Source organism: Lichenostomus cassidix, unplaced genomic scaffold (assembly GCF_008360975.1).
Source record: "Lichenostomus cassidix isolate B80296 unplaced genomic scaffold, HeHo_3.0 unassigened_scaffold_chr26, whole genome shotgun sequence".
Taxonomy (NCBI): domain Eukaryota; kingdom Metazoa; phylum Chordata; class Aves; order Passeriformes; family Meliphagidae; genus Lichenostomus; species Lichenostomus cassidix.
Genome location: NW_028147268.1, coordinates 1,824,928 through 1,842,683, shown reverse-complemented (window position 1 = coordinate 1,842,683; position 17,756 = coordinate 1,824,928). Strand labels below are relative to the sequence as shown.

General features: G+C 47.7%; 1 protein-coding gene across 2 annotated transcripts in view; it reads right to left on the bottom strand.

Annotated features, from left to right (window-relative positions):
• MAGI3 (membrane associated guanylate kinase, WW and PDZ domain containing 3) overlaps positions 1–3,858 on the bottom strand; it is a 61,129-nt gene extending 57,271 nt beyond the window's left edge. Inside the window, exon 1 of one of the 2 annotated variants that reach the window (XM_085044344.1) lies at positions 3,461–3,858. In XM_085044344.1, the coding sequence (XP_084900470.1) occupies positions 3,461–3,782 (322 nt within the window). In that variant the 5' untranslated portion in view covers positions 3,783–3,858. The remainder of the gene's footprint in view (positions 1–3,460) is intronic. The other variant, XM_085044343.1, reaches the window with a different exon arrangement.
• Positions 3,859–17,756: the final 13,898 nt, after the last annotated feature.

The window sequence follows — 17,756 nt, the reverse complement described above, 5'->3', positions numbered from 1 at the left end:
TCAATCCCTATTGATACTGGACCAGTGGATTTTCTGGCTAGTCCACACACACCTGAGACCATCCTCACCTGGGACACGATACTCACCCCTGGCACACTGATCTTGTTCTCCCTCCTCAGCTAATAAGGTTGGACATTAGGAAGAAGTTCTTCACAGAAAGGGTGATTGGGCATTGGAATGGGCTGCCCGTTCCAATGGCTGCTGACAGCGACTGCCCAAGGAGGTGGTGCAGTCACCGTCCCTGGGGGTGTTTAAGAAAAGACTGGATGTTGCAGTTAGTGCTACGATCTAGTTGACAAGGTGGTGTTAGGTCATAGCAGTTGGACTTGATCTCAAGGTCTTTTCCAACCTAGCTGATTCTGTGATTCTGTAATAAAGACAGAACAAGAATGGGAAGGACAAATTTCTTCATCAACAAAATGGTCCATCATTTGTGATGTGCAGTTAACAGATGGCATTCAAATTAACATTTATATCCTTCAAGTGTCTTATCAAACAAGCCTAAACAGCATCTTGAAATTTCCATTTTAAATTTTCTATGAGCTTGCAAGAAGTACCGCAGACAGATTTTACTGCTGTCAACTAAAGCTGTTACTGCCTTTAATGAGGGACTATATTACAACTTGAAGTAAAGCAGTCCAGATCCTGCTGTTCAAGGCCACCGGGTCACCTGCAGAGACTTCACCTGGAAGATGGAGCACCAAACTTGCCCTTCTAAAATACAGAGGCAGACTGTAAGCATCGAGGCCTTACAAACACCCTACAATTCAGATTCAAGGAGACAAATTCCTCACTGTCAGCCCCTGACACTGGATCCCCTCAGACTTCTGTCCCAATTAGCGCTCAAGCCTGAAGAACCGTGGGGCACACAAAGGTCTGGTGGCAGAGCCATCCATGCCTTTCAAATGATGGTTCATTTGAATTTTGACTGGGGAAAATCACGAAACACAAGACCTTGAAATGCAGTAACACAATTACTTGTCTTTGAAGATTCAGACATATTATGAGCCCACCAGGGACCACCAGCTCCTGGCCCTCACTCCCTTCACCTCAACCACCCACAGGACCTCACGTGCCTGCCCAGATGCCTTCCAAAACCCAGCAGGTTCAGATGACTCTGGATCACAAGGGAAGCCAAATTCAAAGTCACAGGTCTTCACAGAGAATGCCTTGTCAACAACTTTCCTAACTACATATACCCTGACTGGAAAACTGCCACTGAGCAGCTGTGGCAGCCTTGCAAAAAAACAACCCAAAACCAGTATGCTTTAAAACTTTATCTTTAAAAAAACTAAACCTAACAGAGAAAATTACTACCAAACTCATCCGATGTGGTTAATATGTTTGGGTATGGGAAAAATTGCTGGATTTGAAGATTCAGTTTGATGTGCTCCAAAAGTTATATAAAATCAGCATAAAAATGGTACTTCTCTTCGTACAACTCACCAGCACTGGGTTTACAAGTTCTGGATGACTATGCTAAACAGCACAGGTCCTTACAAGACTCCAGCAGCAATTTCCTTCTGTTGAAAAACCATTCCTCTATTTTAACCAGTTACTAGGCCACAGAAGAATTCTGCTCTTGTATTTTGGCAGCTACACTGCCACACCATGCTCACGAAGCAAGAGCATCATCCAAGTCAGTGATACCTTACTGAAAGCCTACTTGAAAATCCACTACACCAAAATATTTGGATTGATTAAACCAGCCAGTGAACCTTCAGAAGTTAAGAGATTTACCTCTAAAGAGCAGCCCGCTCTCCTCATTAGGTGGTATTGATTCACATGCCCAATATTCTCCTTCTTCACTCAAATTTTAACCAACTTGCTGGAATCACCAGCCAGCCTCTGTTGATCTTCTGGACCTTCTTCCCATCAGCATTCTACATTCCCCACTCCTACCCCTTCCACACCAGCAGGGATATAAGGAACAGGCAACACATTACTGTTAATACTTCATACCTTCTCATGAACATCATCTGGCTCTTGCCATGTTCTACTATTCATTGCAGCAATTTCTTCTAAACCTTTTCTACCGGTTTTAACAGTTAGACATCTCTGTAATGGAAATTCCCAGTACAAGAATACCTCTATTTCCCTCCATGGTAAATAAAAGAAATCCCTTTGAACTACAGTTTCATCTTCCACAAGCTTTCTCATTTAAAAAGATATTATTTTCTATCTTAAACAATTTGTCCTTCCTTTTTTTTAATCCTCTTAGTTCACGTCTAACTTGCAGCTGTTTGTTCTTTTCTATTTTCTCCCTTCAGAAAGGATTTCCAATTCTGTAAATCAAGACCTCTTTCAAAATCTACCAGCCTTCTGTAGGTGCTTTTAAGATGCGTGTCTGTTTCATTTTTTTGCTTTGTTGTTTTAATTTAGCAAGTTACATGACTCAGGACCAACAGCACAGTCTCTATATTGCAGATGACTTTTCATTAGTGGTCAAACGAGGAAAACCCAACTTAAAATATGTGTTACATGAAGTCAAATAGCACCCAGCAGTTACAAAAGAAGAACAAGACAAGTGTTCAGCAAAGAAACTCTATGAGAAATATTACAGACTCCAGTCACAGAAATACTGATATCCGTTGGGATTCGGAGAAAAATGTTTTTTCCCATGACACTTTCATGTAAGGCAGCAGGCTCACACCTGGACTGCCTGACAGAGAAAGCGGTAGGTACCTCTGGAGCTCATGAATTAGCTGATGTGGGTCCAGGTGCCACTATTCAGCATTAATTTCACATTTAACAGGCAGGTTAATAAATATTATTTTACCACAAGCATTAGTTAATTAAGGGGTACTCAAAAATAATACAAGTATATGGAAAAAAAGAATAGCCAGAGTTTGTTCTCGGTGTTTTTGTCTTAGCCAAATGGGAAACAAACATGATGGAGCGATGACATCCCGGTGCTCCATCCCGGCCGTCCCCCCACCCGCCCTCAACCTCTACAAGCAGGCGATTATATAAACATCATGGAAAAAACCTCCTGCTCATCCCAGAGGAGGACGCGGGGACCGGACGCTTCGGGAGCCACCGAGTCAACAGGAGACCCGCGAGGGTCATACCCGCACAAACACCGCATCGCAGTGGCGCGAAGCCGAGCGTTCTGGGCGGAGAGCGAACCCTCGGGAGAGGACGCCGGGACGGGCCGTGGGGAGCGAAGTCCGTCTCGGGGCCGCCCCGGGACTACGGGACCGCCTCCCCCGCCGCATCGCCCCGCTCGGCGGCAGCGCCGCCTTCCCGAACCCGCGGAAACTTTCCCAGCGCGGCACCCACGCCCCGGTTTTTCCCCGGTTCCCTCCGGGCGCCGCTTCCCGCCGCGGCCCTCCCGCCGCCCCGCAGGGCGCCGGCGCGGCCGGGCCTACGCGCGGCCGGCTGGGCGGCGGCGGAAGGGCCCCGGTCCGGCTCGGCGGCAGGAGGGCCCCGGTCCTGCTCGGCGGCGGAGGGCGCTCACCTGGGCGCACAGTCTTGAGGCGCACGGGCTCCCTGAAGTGCCGCACCACGGCCAGCGTGTCGCGGTGCGTGAGGCCGCTCACCGGAGTGCCGTTCACCTCCAGCAGCACGTCTCCCGGCGCCGGCGGCTTGCCCGAGAGCAGCGCGGGGCCCGGCGCTCCCTCGCCGCCCGCGGGCAGGCGGCCCGCCAGGTACGGAAACTCCCCGCGCTCGGCGCCGCCGCGCAGCAGGTCGGGATCGGGGCCCGCCGGGCCGCCCCAGGACACCACGCACTCCTGCACCTTGCTCAGCCAGTGCCGCTTCTTCCGCAGCGTCTTGGACATGCCGCAACACGGGGCGACGCTACCCACCCCGCGCTGCCGCCGCTCCCGCCCCGGCCGCGGCTGCCGCCCGACTGGGGCCCCAGTCCCGCCTCGCCTGCCCCGCCCCTTCAAGCCCCGCCCCCAGGCCCCGCCCCGCAGCGCGGACCCCCGGCCCCGCCGCGCCCTGCCTGCCGCACTGGCCGCGCCCCTCCGGTCCTGCCACGCCCCCGCCGCGCCCTTCACACGCCCCTGGGCGGGGCTGCCGGTCACGGACTGCGCGCCCGTCGGGCAGGGCCGGGCCCGGGTGTGTAGTGGAGCTCGGACCCGGCCCCGCTAGGGCCCCCCAAGAGCCGCGGCACATCCCGCATGTCACCCCCCCCCTCTCTCGGGAAGAGCTCCTCAGCCAGGAGCCCCCCAGCCAGTGCTCGTTGCGGCAGGGTCCCCTCTCGTCCAGGACTTGCCTTCTGTAGGATCTCTCCTCAGCCAGGGCCCCTCAATCAGTGCCCATCCCAGGCAGGGTCTCCTGTCAGTCAGGATCTCTAGCAGGATCTCTCCTCAGCCAGGAACCCCCCTCAGCCAGGACCTTCGCTCAGCTAAGAGCCCCCAGTCAGCTCCCATCTGAGGAAGGGTTTATCTTCAGCTAGGATCTCCCCTCACCTAGGACCACCCCGCAGCCAGGAGCTCCTCTCGGCAGCTGGGTTTGAGGTGGATGTGAGAGCTGAGGTGGGCTGTCCATGCTCTTTCATGTTTGCACTTAGTGCCTGGGCAACCAGACAGGCAGAGACACCATTCCTGTGTGTTCCCACCATTCCCATGACCACTGCCACTGGAACCAGTTGGTTCAAAGTGTCTCGAGCACTTCAGACCAAAGCAGAGCTCAGAAGAGTGGGTACAATTTAGATACAAACGTGGATACTTTTTCAACTGGAAAACACAAGTGCAGTGGGTTTTCTCTTCACACAAGCCTGATTATTTAGCTGTGATTCACAGATCTTCGGCACAGCAATTAGGTCATGCCACGTGCAGAATACACGCCAGGTATGTGCCATGCGCATCCCAGCATTCAGGAGCACAGTGCAGCTGCTGAACAAATGAAACACTAAAAAGTACAAAGCCCAGGAAAGTTCATTCCAAATCAATGTCACTGCCATAAAAATTGCCAATGTCATTGCCATAAAAGCTGGCAATTAATCCTTTGAGAGCTTTCTGGTTCAAACTGCAAATTTGACTGCCCAGTCCTCCAATTGTTTTAATCAGAGGCTGAATTTCCACTGCGAATCTGTTGACGTCTACAGTGTTTTAGGAGTGTCTTGAAGGCTCCAGCTGTGCCCAGTGGCCTGAAGTCCTTAAGGAGCAGTGGGGCTGCAATAAAACATGAGCCCTGAGAGGGTATAGCTTTGACTCTGTTTGCAAATAAAGAGGCGTGACTCAAAAACTTCTTTCCTTTCTGTAGGAGGAAGTGACGAAACCAGTACCTGCAGTGTCTAAAGAATGTTTGCTGAGTCGTAAAACAATGGATTTTTGTTCCCATTGCTCTGCCCCTGTGTTCACCTCAGTCTGGACAAAATGTTGTGTTAGAAGTATCCGATTTCAACACTGAATTTTGCAATGGTAAAGAGCAGCAAGTGAAACCATCAAGAAACCTGCTCATAACAAATACCAGTAACTTCTGCAGCCGGGTATTTTCCAGCTCTTAGAGACTCATCTACCTTTAAGGCCTATCAGTCTGTGGCTTGTACCAAAAAAAGCAAGAATGCTTCCAAAAAAGTCAGAAGAACACCAAACTTATAATAAAACCATGCTTGCTGGGGTAAAACAGTGTAATCCAAACTTGTCTGGGGATATTAACCAAATGCTCCAGATACATCTGAGGTGCAGTGCCTCTGGCACTAATGGAGTTGCAACAAGCATAGGTTCAGCTCATCGTGTTCACTGCTATTTGAGGCACATTGGGCTGCCTGCCAACAGGCACGAGAAAACTGCCAGAGATAAATTTTCTTTCACACTTGCAGAATGGAAGCAAGAAGGCTGAAAGCTTTGTGGTGCTTGTGAACTGGACATTAAAAGGGACATCGTCTCATTGTTTGAAAGCAGCCTTCAATTTTTCACATTGGAATTGTGACATCAGGCATGAGCTGTAATTTATGAGCTGCTGACAGTAGCCTGCGCCAGATGTTCCAGAGAATACAGAGTCCCGTGTAGACAGTGTGGACATCTCAAGGAGGAGATGAGTGTCCTTGTGGCTCCAGGGTTGGCAGTGTGTCCATCCTCCTAAGCAGAACATTTGTCCACCCCTCCTCTTAGGAAAGCACAGCTCAGTCTTTTCACTGGCCAAGACTTCAAACCTTGGAGTGAAACACCCACTGCATTTACACACCTGAAATGGGGAACAACTCCAGAAATGCTGAGATGTGCCAGTTAATAATAACACTGGTAAAAAAAGCAAGTCATGAAGCTGCTGTTCTGCAGTGAAAGTACTGTTGTCTTTAATAGTATGCTTCCCTATAAAAGCCAAAAAAAAGCTGCCTAATCCTTGCAAATATTATGATGCCAGTAAGTTGGGCAGGTTCATTGTACATCACATGAACCATAATCCTCTTCTGGATCTGCACGTCTACCTGCCAGTCTCATTGTATTCTGAGAGAACAAATAGCACTGTTGAATGTATTTATTTTCTCTGAATCACTTGCCAATCCCCCATCTCCTCTTCAGCACCTGGCATGGGGATGCTTTGGCACCACAGACTAGTCCAGGAGATGTGTGGCACTGCTCTCAGACAGTGACAGTGACCACAGTCTGTGGGGCTCCTTGGGGCCTTGGCTCCTTGGGCTCCACAGTCTGTGGCCCTGCCCTGGGGTCCCCAATGTCACCTCTGTTGGGGTGGACACTGCTGGAGGTCAGGGCAGCCCCCCCCCAGGTCACAGGGTGGTTTTCGGGTAGCCCACCCCACACAGCTCATCTCAGTCCGTGGGACCTGCTGTACTGGTCTCCACAAACAAACTTTGAAACATGTACAGGCTGCTTGAAAACTGGTTGACAGTTTTAGTCCATTTGTCCAGCTTTCGTTACTCCTTCCAGATTACTCATTGCAGGTCCCACACACATGAAGTGTCTGCACAGTCTTGATGTGATCAGAAGGGAACCCTGCACTCCCACCAGCCCCAACCTGCCAAGGGCTGAGGAATTGTGTATTTACTGAGCCCTGGTGTTTGGAGCTCTCAGTGAGCTTAAAGGGACCATCAAAGAAACATCAGAGCTCTAGCATCCCTGGTTCATCACCCATCATGCTGTGGCAGCTGCCATTCCCCTCTGCTGTTGGCGTCAGCACACGCAGAATGCCACAGGAAGAGGGTGCTGAGCTCTGCCACATCAGAATGAAGGACATAAACTGCTTCAAGGCAGCACAGCCTTTGGTAGACAGGGAAGCAAAGTTTGTTTATCACGCTGCCAAAGTTCAAAGGCAATCAGAACAGCAAAAACATGTCAAACTGCTGTTTAATTAGAGCATGAAGACACACTTTCTCTGAGAGAGTAGAAAAGGAATTGTGGTGTTATGCTTGGACTCCTCTGAAGTCCTTTTCCTCGTGCCCAATGCTTGCCATGCAAATCTTGGTGTGATGTGTAGGTCAGCAGTCCTGTGCTTACAGGGAAGAGACCCTGCCAGAGGCAAAATACTCACACAACATGCACAAACACAAAAGAGCATCTCCATCCTCAGCGAGGATGACATGAAAGCCAGTTGCACCAATACAGAGCAGTGTGCAGGCATTTACTTACACAGAAGTATATTATTTCCTTCTTCCTGGTGACTGGGCACACAGGAGCTCTGACTGTCTCACAACACCACTACCTGACCACAATGCTGTTACAGCTTTTGGGAGAAGCAGCAGTGATGGTTGACTGCACTGCATTAACTGAAAACAAAAACAGTTGCTGGGGAAAAGCAGCGGGCATAATGTTCCTCCCTAACAGAGCCCTCATCTCAAACACGGGGTAACAAATTATTCAGGAAGCTTCGTGCCTCTGAGGAAGCACAAACAAATCATGGTTGGATAAGAGTGGTTCAAAGCCAGGCACTTGCTGTTCTGTTGAGAGATATATCCAGGACTGTCTCTTTGAGAATGTTGTGACCCTAAGATACATTTATGTGAAGACAAACTTTTAAACATGTCATAAATTAACTTGTACGAGAGCAAAAGCTGCCATGGAACCAGATCTTACCAGGGAATTTTTTTAAAGCTTAGAGAATAAACGCAAGCCTTAAGAGAGGTCTGTGTCACCCTGGGCTGACTAATCTTTGGTGTCTGGGCTTCTCCCCTGGGAATGGAGAATGTATCAGCCCAACAGGCTGTAGATGGGGATCAGCGGACGCTTCACTGATGCAAAGCTCCTTCATAAATCTGCCTGTATTTCATAAACACATCAGCACAGTAGGCAAATGAGAGGCAATGCCAGCAGGAATAGCATCAACACAGTGGTACATCCTTCTTTGCCCTGTTTTCACAAATAAATAACCATTGTTAAGCAATGCAGATATTAACTACTGATCATTGCATACAATAGAATCAGAGAATCATAGAATATGATCATCAAGTCCAATTCCTGGCCCTGCACAGGACAACCCCAAAATCCTACCAGGTGTTAGAGAGTGTTGTCCAAACAATCCTTGAGCTCTTGCAGCCTTAGGACCATGACCACTGCCTTGGGGAGCCTTTACAGTGCCCGACCACCCTCTGGGGAAAGAACCTTTTCCCAATATCCAGCCTAAACCTCCCCTGGCAGACCTCCATGTTGCTCCTTCAGTTCCATCACTGGTCACCAGAGAGCAGAGATTGGTGTTGAACATCTCCTTAGTAATCCTGTAAAATTTACAAACAATGAGAGTGTTGGGCTGGGAATTTTAAATGTTTCAACCAAGATTTTACAGTAAATCAGACAGTGAGTACAGATCCTCTGTATGCCTCAACTTTCTAGCTGTACCTTCAACTATATTTTGCATCTGAAACATCACAAATAGTTTTAAACTAATGCTCATGAAATAAAAGACGCCTCCATGGAAAGAAGCTATGTAACTCTGCAGTGAAGAATATGGGAAAAAACAGACACCAGATGGTTCGTTTGTTTGCTTGAAACAAACAACTGACAACAAGTTAAAAGCTTGGGCAAGGGATGAGTCTGCTCCTGACCTGTGTTGTACTGCTTTGCACAATGACAGCAGTGTTCAGTTAAACTCAAGTTGGCAAAAAAAAAAAAAAAAAAAAAAAAAAAAAGGAGGGGGAGGAGAACAATGAACAAGGCACTTCTGAAACAGGAGTAATAATCTCCGAGAGCAGGTGTCATGCAGGGATATACAGGAGAAACAGTCATATATGCTCAAGCACTTTTCATCTGCTTTGCTGTTTCCTCTGTTCCTCACCCCACAAGACTCAAAACTTCCAGAATAAATTTGAAAAGTAACTACAGGGATTGCTCCACATTTGACTGCTCTAGGTATGATTGGATTCTGCGGTAGAGTTAATGAGATGAACTAAGAGGACTTGTCAAAGTGAATAAAGAAGCAGTCTATGCAAATACCCCTCAGCCGTTCATGATGTGATCAAGCATTGCCGCAAAGTGGGGATAAAGGCCCAGTCAAACAGTGAGTGGAGAGTCACGCAGTCGTATAGAATTACAGCATGGGTTTGAAGTCTACATATTGGATTTAGGGCCTAAATGTAGTAATGGAGTGTTTAAGTCTAGATCTAGAGCTTAATGCTTTGCAGAATAAACAAGGCTGGAGAAAAGCAGTAAAATGCTCTGGCATGGCTGAGAGAGGCAAGCAGGACTGACATGTTTGGGAAGCAAGGACCGAGCATGATGGGACCAGGGGACCATCAGCAGGGAGCTGCAGTGGCAGAGCCACTGCTACTGAGTTACAGAATCACAGATCACAAAATGGGTTAGGTTGGAAGGGACCACAGTGGGTCATCCGGTCCGCCCTCCCTGCTCCAGCAGGGTCATCCCAGATCACATGACACAGGATTTTGTACAGACCGTTCCTGAGTATCTCCAGAGAGAGAGAGACCACATCCTCTCTGGGCAATCTATTCTGGTGCTGCGTCAATCACGCATTAAAGAAGTTCTTCCTCATATGCAGGTGAAACATCCTGTGCTTCGGTTTCTGCCCATTGCCTCTTGTCCTGTTATTGGGCACCACCAAGCAGAGCCCGGTCCATCTTCTTGGCAGCCCTTCTTTAAATACTTATAGACATGGATGAGGTCCCCTCTCTGTCACCCCTTCTCAAGCCTGAACAGGCCCAGCTCCCTCAGCCTTTCATGCTTTCAGCCATTTTTCCACACTTGGGTGTGTTTCTGATCAGCACCCACTAAAATCCTTTGTTTGACCTCCCCCTTGGTGTCAGCTTCCTTCAGCAGCAGCGAGTTAAAATCTGTAAGCGGTTCAGCTCTGTCAGTGGTTTTACATCTTTAATAGGATCTGAAATATCTGTAGCAGCCTTGTCAAGTTTTATAACCCTGTTCATAGGGATTTGGGATAGCTGGCATGGTCCAAAACCCTATCCTAGTCTCTGCCTGATAAAAGTAATCCCCAGCTCCTCTCTGATTCCTGCTCCTTTTTACCAGCCACTTTCTCTCTCCTCATTGACTATTAGCTGCTTGAGCAGCTGGGGAAACAAGGAGGACCAGTCAAAGGTCATAGAGCAGCACTACAAGCCATCTCTGTCTGTGCAGAGAACACACTATCCCCTGGAGAACACAGAAGGAAAATCAATTTTCTTGAGAGTTGATGCCCACTCCTGTCAGTCATCACCTCCCAGCCTGAGTCCTGCATGTGAGGTCTGAGCTTGTCTTTCATAGACATCTAGAAATATTTGAGTGGACTGGAATCAGTGACAGAGGGCTGAGGTGTTGTCCTGACCTCTCCAGTTCCACCAGCCCTACTGACAGAGGAGAGGGGGTCTGAGCTGCAGCAACACACTAACAATTCTCTTTGCATGTAGAGAAGAGGATGGAGGAGCAGCAGAGTGTTAGGAAGTGAAAACCAAGTCTCTTTCCCTCCACTACATTTGGAGGGAGCACTACGGTTACCTATGGGAGCATCAGCCTTCTCCTCGCGTCACTCCCTGGTGTTCCAGGTGTGATTTCAGACTGACATAGCCAGCCTTTCTTTGACTGCTATTGATGACATCACTGACTTCATCCCTTTGTCACTCTTCCAACTGCTTGAACCTTCCAGAAAGCCTCATTTGAGCAGATCAGCCTTGCCCAGCTGAAGCATGACTGCCTTCATTTTTCTGAGCAACAGCTCATGCAGATCTGGTTACATTACTTGTACAAATCTATATGATTAATATACTCCTTGTCTTTCCATGATTAGTATTTAAGCAGAAGGGTACAAGGGTTTTTACAGACTTACTTAGAAAAGACTGTCCCCATTCTTCCTTTTTGAATGTTAATAATGTAGCTAGAGTCTCAGTGGATCTGTCATAAAAAATATTATCAAAGGAACCAAGAGAAGTAAAGAATTATTTGCTGTTTGGAAAATCCAGACACATCACAGAAAGCAATAATAACACAAAATAACTTTGATAAAAGTTTTACAGGGAACATTTTTTTATAGCCCCAGCTGTAATTACAGTTCATACTGAATAAGCTGCTTACAAAGGCTTTAAGGTAATTTACATTTTAGTACAAGAAGCAGAATAACACACTCTGACAGAAGAAAGTGCACCTCAAGGCAGAGGTCACCCAGGTGTGGCTACAATAGAGTCAGAACTTCGAAAAAAAATATATGGGTGGGGCTCAGAGCCAGGTCGGGGCTGTCATGGCTGCACCTCACACAGAGCTCTCCACGCCTGAGATGTAAAAGTCTCCTTATTTTCTGTGGCCTTCACAACACTTTTGCTGAGAGGTGCCACGGCTGAGTATCTGCTGAGAAATAAATTGTCCTCTTCCCACTGCATTGTGTCCAGTTCTACATTGAGTTCCTCCTTTTCTCCATGGTTTTCAGCACATTGCAGAGGCAATCTCAGAACAGAGCTCGTGTAGCAATGTCAGTGTTCCTCTGAGAGCACTGGTGAGACACCTTTCTCTGTATTATTTTTTTGTTATTTTTTTCCTCCCGTATCAGCCAGACAAAAACCCTCTCACTACATTATGTCATCCATAATTCTGGAGGTCCTGTTCTATTATAATTCAGTTTTAAAATTATTACTCTAAACACAGGGAGAGAGCTTTTATACATTCTTATTTCTCCTGGCAGTGTTTGTACAGCAACATGGGTTACTGTAGCCAAAACCTGATTAGTATTGCTGGGTTTTGTTAATAAGCAAAGGACTCTTTGGGAGTAAATGAGATCTAATAGAAGCTTCATAGGTTTTCCATTAGACTCCACCATTATCATTTAGAGGTAGCTTCTTTTGTAGTCATTAATGAATAATGACAATATTATAATCTTCAAAGCTCACCATTCCAGCACCAACATTTCCTCTGACTTATAATTAAGATGTCAGTGTTAATTTCTGTCTCACAAAGCAGGGACTTTTCTTTCTTTGCTGATGCATCTGTTTTACAAGTATCACCTCTCTGCTCCATTGCTGGGCTTAACCTTGCTATGAAGGATGGGGGGGTTGGAGTACACAGTGCTTCATCTTTGTCTGTCAGCCCTCAAAACCACTTTTGCAAAAAAAAGAACAGAAGAGTGTATCATGTTGCTAGATGGCTCCTGTGGGCTCGGACACTATCTGTTATTGACATAAGGGGCAGGAATCTTAGAATCATGGTCAGAAAAAACCTTTAGGACCATCAAGTCCAGCCATTAACCCAGGACTGCCAAGGCCACCACTAATCCATGTCCTCAAGTGCCACGTCTACACATCTTCTCAATCCCTCTGGAGATGGTTACTCCACCACTGCCCTGGGCAGCCTGTTCCAATGATGGACCACCCTTTTGGTGAGGAAATTTTCCCTAATATCTCGTAAAACTCCCCTGGTTGGTGCAACTTGAAGCCATTTCCTCTCATCCTGCTGCTTACTTGGGAGAAGAGAGAATCATTTAGGTTAGAAAAGACTTTTGAGATCCTTGAGTCCAATGTCAAGAACTTTCACTGGTCTCCAGAGTATGATGTGATGCTTTTCATTTTTAGGTGAATGAAATAAGATCCCTGAGGCAAAGCTGTGCTCCATGGATGTCAGACATACTGAAATGCTTCCATACAGCAGCCTTTTGACATGTCTGACACCCACGGAGCCTCACACTGGGCCTGCCTATGTGTCATCCTCGAGGATGCCCTCATCCCTTTAAACTTTCATGGGCTCTTGCTTCTTCTCATGTATTCCTATTACTAACAGGCCTCCCAGCTGACAACACAACAGTGAATACATTATTCAGCCTGGCTAGCTGACTTCATTGCTGTCTGTCTCCATTACAGCGACATCCTCCAGCACCTAAGAGTGGGGATCCCCAGATTCATTCAAGTGTCCTGGCAGAACATGGCTGATGCTGGAGGGCTCAGCGGGGAGAGGCAGTGAGACGGGACCAGAGCCAGAGATCTCGGTCAAGACTCAACGCAGCACTGGAGCGCACAAGCCCAGCTCCTCCAGTCCTCTGTGAGCCCCAGGAGGTGCAGGGGAGGCAGGAGAAGCTTCTTGAGGCTGAAGTGCCACTTGTGCTTCTGCTATTACATTACAGAGCTGCTACCACCCTGCCACACCCCTTTCCCTCTTTTTCCACATGAACTGTGAACTGAGCAATTACCTCTGCATCTCACAGGATCACTGTGAAGCTTAATTAATTTGTGCATTTCAGTTCATTGTGCTCTCAAAATGCAGCATATTTAATTCCTTCATTACTTCACAGTTAATAACATTATTTATTTTAGTCAGGGTGGTCCCCACCAAGCCTGTGCAAGGGTGGATTCCCAATTCCACATGATACACTGGCCAGCCACAGACGCCCTGTGTTCCCTACCACTGACTAAAACAGGAGACATTTAGGTTAGATATTAGGAAGAAGTTCTTCTCTGTGAGGGTGGTGAGGCCCTGGCACAGGTGGCTGAGAGAAGCTGTGGCTCCCCCATCCCTGAAAGTGTCCAAGGCCAGGTTGGATGTGGTTTGAAGCAACCTGGTCTAGTGGAATATGTTTCTGCCCATGGCAGAGGGTTTGGAGTGAGGTGAGCTTGAAGGTCCCTTCCACCCCAAACCATTCTAGAAGTCCGTGATCAAGCACCAGTGGGCCTGGGGAGTAGCCGTAGTGTGGGGAAAGGACACAGGAACATGGCCATGGATACCTGCATGCCCTGTCATCCATGTGGAAGAAGAATCTGTGATCGATGAGTGGTGTGGTACAAGAGGAATCTGAACCCCTGCTTATCCCAGGCAGCCTTCAGCTGCTTACAGAGACCAAGAAAGACAAAAATTAAACAGGCCATTAGCAGCACTCCAGTGGATTAGCATTTGTCTGTCTCGCTTACACTGCAGGATTTCAAAATTCCTTTGAAGTTTGCATATAAGAAAATCACTTTCCAAGCCACAAAACTTTGAGCTTTAGCTGTTTCCTAACAGTTCTGTGGTTGAGGAACAGCTGACTAATCTTTTAGGATTTAATAAGGTTAACTAACATGCAGTTTTGTAGGGAGCTATAGTTTTTATTTTGGTAGCAAACATGAAAAACATTGACAATAAGTCATGTTCTGTAAAGAGCCATTATGGGAGCATGGCATCATTTTGCCAACTTTTGCTGAAGTTTCTGTTTTCTTCATAGAGCACGAGTTGGGCTTCTGATCTTGTTCAATCATAACAATTAATAGTTAACAGAACTGTTTACTTGTAACACTGATGTCAATAGGATTACACTTTTCTGTTTTCTGGGTTAATCTATGGTTATGTAGTTTCTTGTCTGACTCTACAGGACCCCCTTCCATGGACTGGCAGAATATCAGCCATGTTTTCCAGCAGCTGGGAAGGGGGTGTCCAGCACTGGGCTGGCACTGGAGCCACATCCCACTGTTTGCCCAGCAGACCCCAAATCCACCCCTGGGAAGGTCTGGCTCGGAGCCTTCCCCCAGCTGAGCTCCTAGAATAACTATGGAATAGAATCATAGAATCATTAAATTTGGAAAAGGCCTCCAAGTTCATCAAGTCCAGCCTTCTCCATTCAGGAGGTTGGCTGTGGAGTACCTGTGCCTCAAGACTGAACGACAAACTTAATTTGGTATTTACAGAATACACCAAAGTTGCATGTAACAAGCTGACACACAAATTCATTAGGATGCAATTACAACGATCAGAATGTAGACTACTCAATTATTTTAGTGAGAACATGTAATTAACTGCAGGTTCATGTTGAATGCTGCCTGGTGCCATGAAGCAAGTTCCGAGGATTGGCTTGCATGGGAAAACACAGAAGCAGGGTTTTTCCCAGAGCACGGCCTCTGGTTGAGACATGCAGACTGATGGAAAACAGCAGTGGCTGGATTGGTGGGAGACAAGCCTGAGTGAGATGAGAGGAGCAGAGCATCTTGTCCATCATCTAGCAGCCCAGCTGACAGGGCTGGAGCTGCTAGAGATGTGAGCTCAGTGCATCAAAATTCATTGGGTATTGTCACTGCTTCACCATTGCTGCCTCATGATTAAACACCATGAATATTAATGAGTTCTTATAGCATCTTTGGAAAGATCTGCCTTTTATGGCTCATAGATCAAACTGGTGCTGGGAGAAAATAAAACTATGTCAAACTGTTTGCCTTTTGCTCCTTTGTAATGCTCTCCTTCAGCTCACAGGAGCCTGGAGAGTATTCTGGAGAAGTGGTTTCCTCAGCATCTCTTCCACTTGTGAATTATTTCATGGGAAGATTTATCCTAGCAATGAGTGGAAAATTCAGTGTGGCAATTAATATGTCTGTTACCCTCAGGCCTTCACAATCCTTGTCAAAATATGTGTTACACCAGTAAAAGTTCCATACAGAGCAGCAGGCAGACAGGCGGCTGTTCAGGGGCTATGTATGGAAAGAAGGAAGAGAAAAAAGACAGGAAATCCGTCAGGATTTACTGGGTAAATAAAGCAGGAGAGCAGTAAGGGCATGAGTGGCACAACAGGACCTGGGAGCAGTGACACAGAGTCCTGTAAGGTGCTGAGCAGCTTGGTCTGGGAAAGGAGTCCCTGCCCATGGAAGGGGTGGGGGAATGAGCTTTAAGGGGCCTTCCAATCCAAACCATTCCATGATTCTATGAAGTCAATTTCATTAATTGCTGTTCCTCATTCCCGGGGCAGTGCCATGGGGTGCATGAGTTCCATCTCCCTTCTCCTGTCCCATTGTTTTAGAAGAAAGCTTCTGCAAAGAGCTTGATCTTCCCACAACTCATTTCCAACTGGGATTTAACAGACTCCTGTCTCCCAAATAATAAATAAGAACCTTTACACTGCAACACTCAGTTTGTTAAGCAGAGCTTTAAACAAAGCCTAAATAGCAGCTGATTTAGGGAACCAGGTCGGGAAGGCAATGTTGCCATAGCTGCAGCACTTGAGTGGGATAAACCACCCAGTCCTGTCTGGTCAGATCCCCAAAAACCAATCCTACTGCCAGGCTTGAAGTCACCACCAAGAGCTTTCCCCTGTAGCAGTGAAGGGAAAGCTCTGAAGGATTACAGGATTGCTGCCTTATTCCAGCAAAGTAATGTGGCTCTGGGTTTCACCATCTGCACTCTGTGGGGAGAGCCCAATGTGGCCAGGCTGGTGGTACAGCAAGGGCAGGGCCAGCACCAGCAGCTGTGCCCTTCCCAGGGAGAGCAGAACCAGACATGCTCACAGAATTCCCAGGCCAGCCTGGGAACCAGCAAGCACCAAACTGGGACAGGAGCCTGTGAGCTGATTTGCTGACAGCTGGAATGGGCTGGCAGAGACAGGAGCACCCTGGGGCTCGTGGCACCTCCACACAGTGGATCCATGGACTGCTCTGAGCGCTTTACACACCACTAACTCATGCACTTCCTTGCTGCATAATTCATACCATTTTAGCAGAAGATAAAAGCTTCATAACTGTTAAAATGCAAGTGTTTATTAACGTGAGTATGCCAGACAGCCCTTCAATTTGGAAGGAGCTCTTGAGAAAGAGCCAAAGTCTGTCCTCTGTAAGCAGACTCTTTTTGAAAAAGCAGAGCATGGTGGGTACCAGGTTCCAAGCAATTCTCCAGTGGCTGCTGAGCTGCTGCTTCATCCTGGTGCCCCTGAAGAACTTGGAGCATCACAGAAGCAGATATAAATAAATAGATAATTTCCTTTACACAAGGCCGGGTGCTGGATGTGCTGTATTGGTCATGTCCCTCTCCTGCACAGAGCAGTCAACCAAGCACAGAAAGGAGATAAGAACATTTGTTCGCACAAGGAACACGGAAAGGATGGAAAACAAGTTTGCAGTTGTGTTCTGTGCAAGGTCGATTATAATGCCTGTGACTATTTTTAAGCCTGAGAAATGAAGGGCTGCCAGCTGCAGCCAGCCCTTGAGGGAAGGTGCCTTGTGTTCTGGAGCACTGTCAGGTGAACCAGAGCAGACACTTGTCACCCGGCAGCCAGCACGGGGACATCAGTGACACCACCCTCCCCATCCCTGTCCTCGGTGGGAGCCCAGCTGCAGGCACTGTCCTGGCAGGGGCACCACGCAGCCGCTACTGGGGTGACACCAACATTCACAGGGACAATGTGACTGCAGAAAACCTTCCCAAAGATACTGCTGGAGGGGAAACACAGTCTCTGGGTCTAGCGTGGCTGCTTGGGAGTGGAGGGAGCAGGAGCCTGGGCTGGTGCTTTTGTAGTTAGTTAATTCATTTAATTAGTTGATTCATTTCTCATTGTTTTGTCCTACCTGGATGGAGCATAGCTGTGAGTGCTGCACCCTTGGAGAAGGATTTGCCATGGACCAGCCCCAAGGGAGGCCCATCTGCTGTGCCACTTCCATCAAAGAGTCTGACAGTGGTGGGGCAGAGGATCCCACAGCCCCGGGC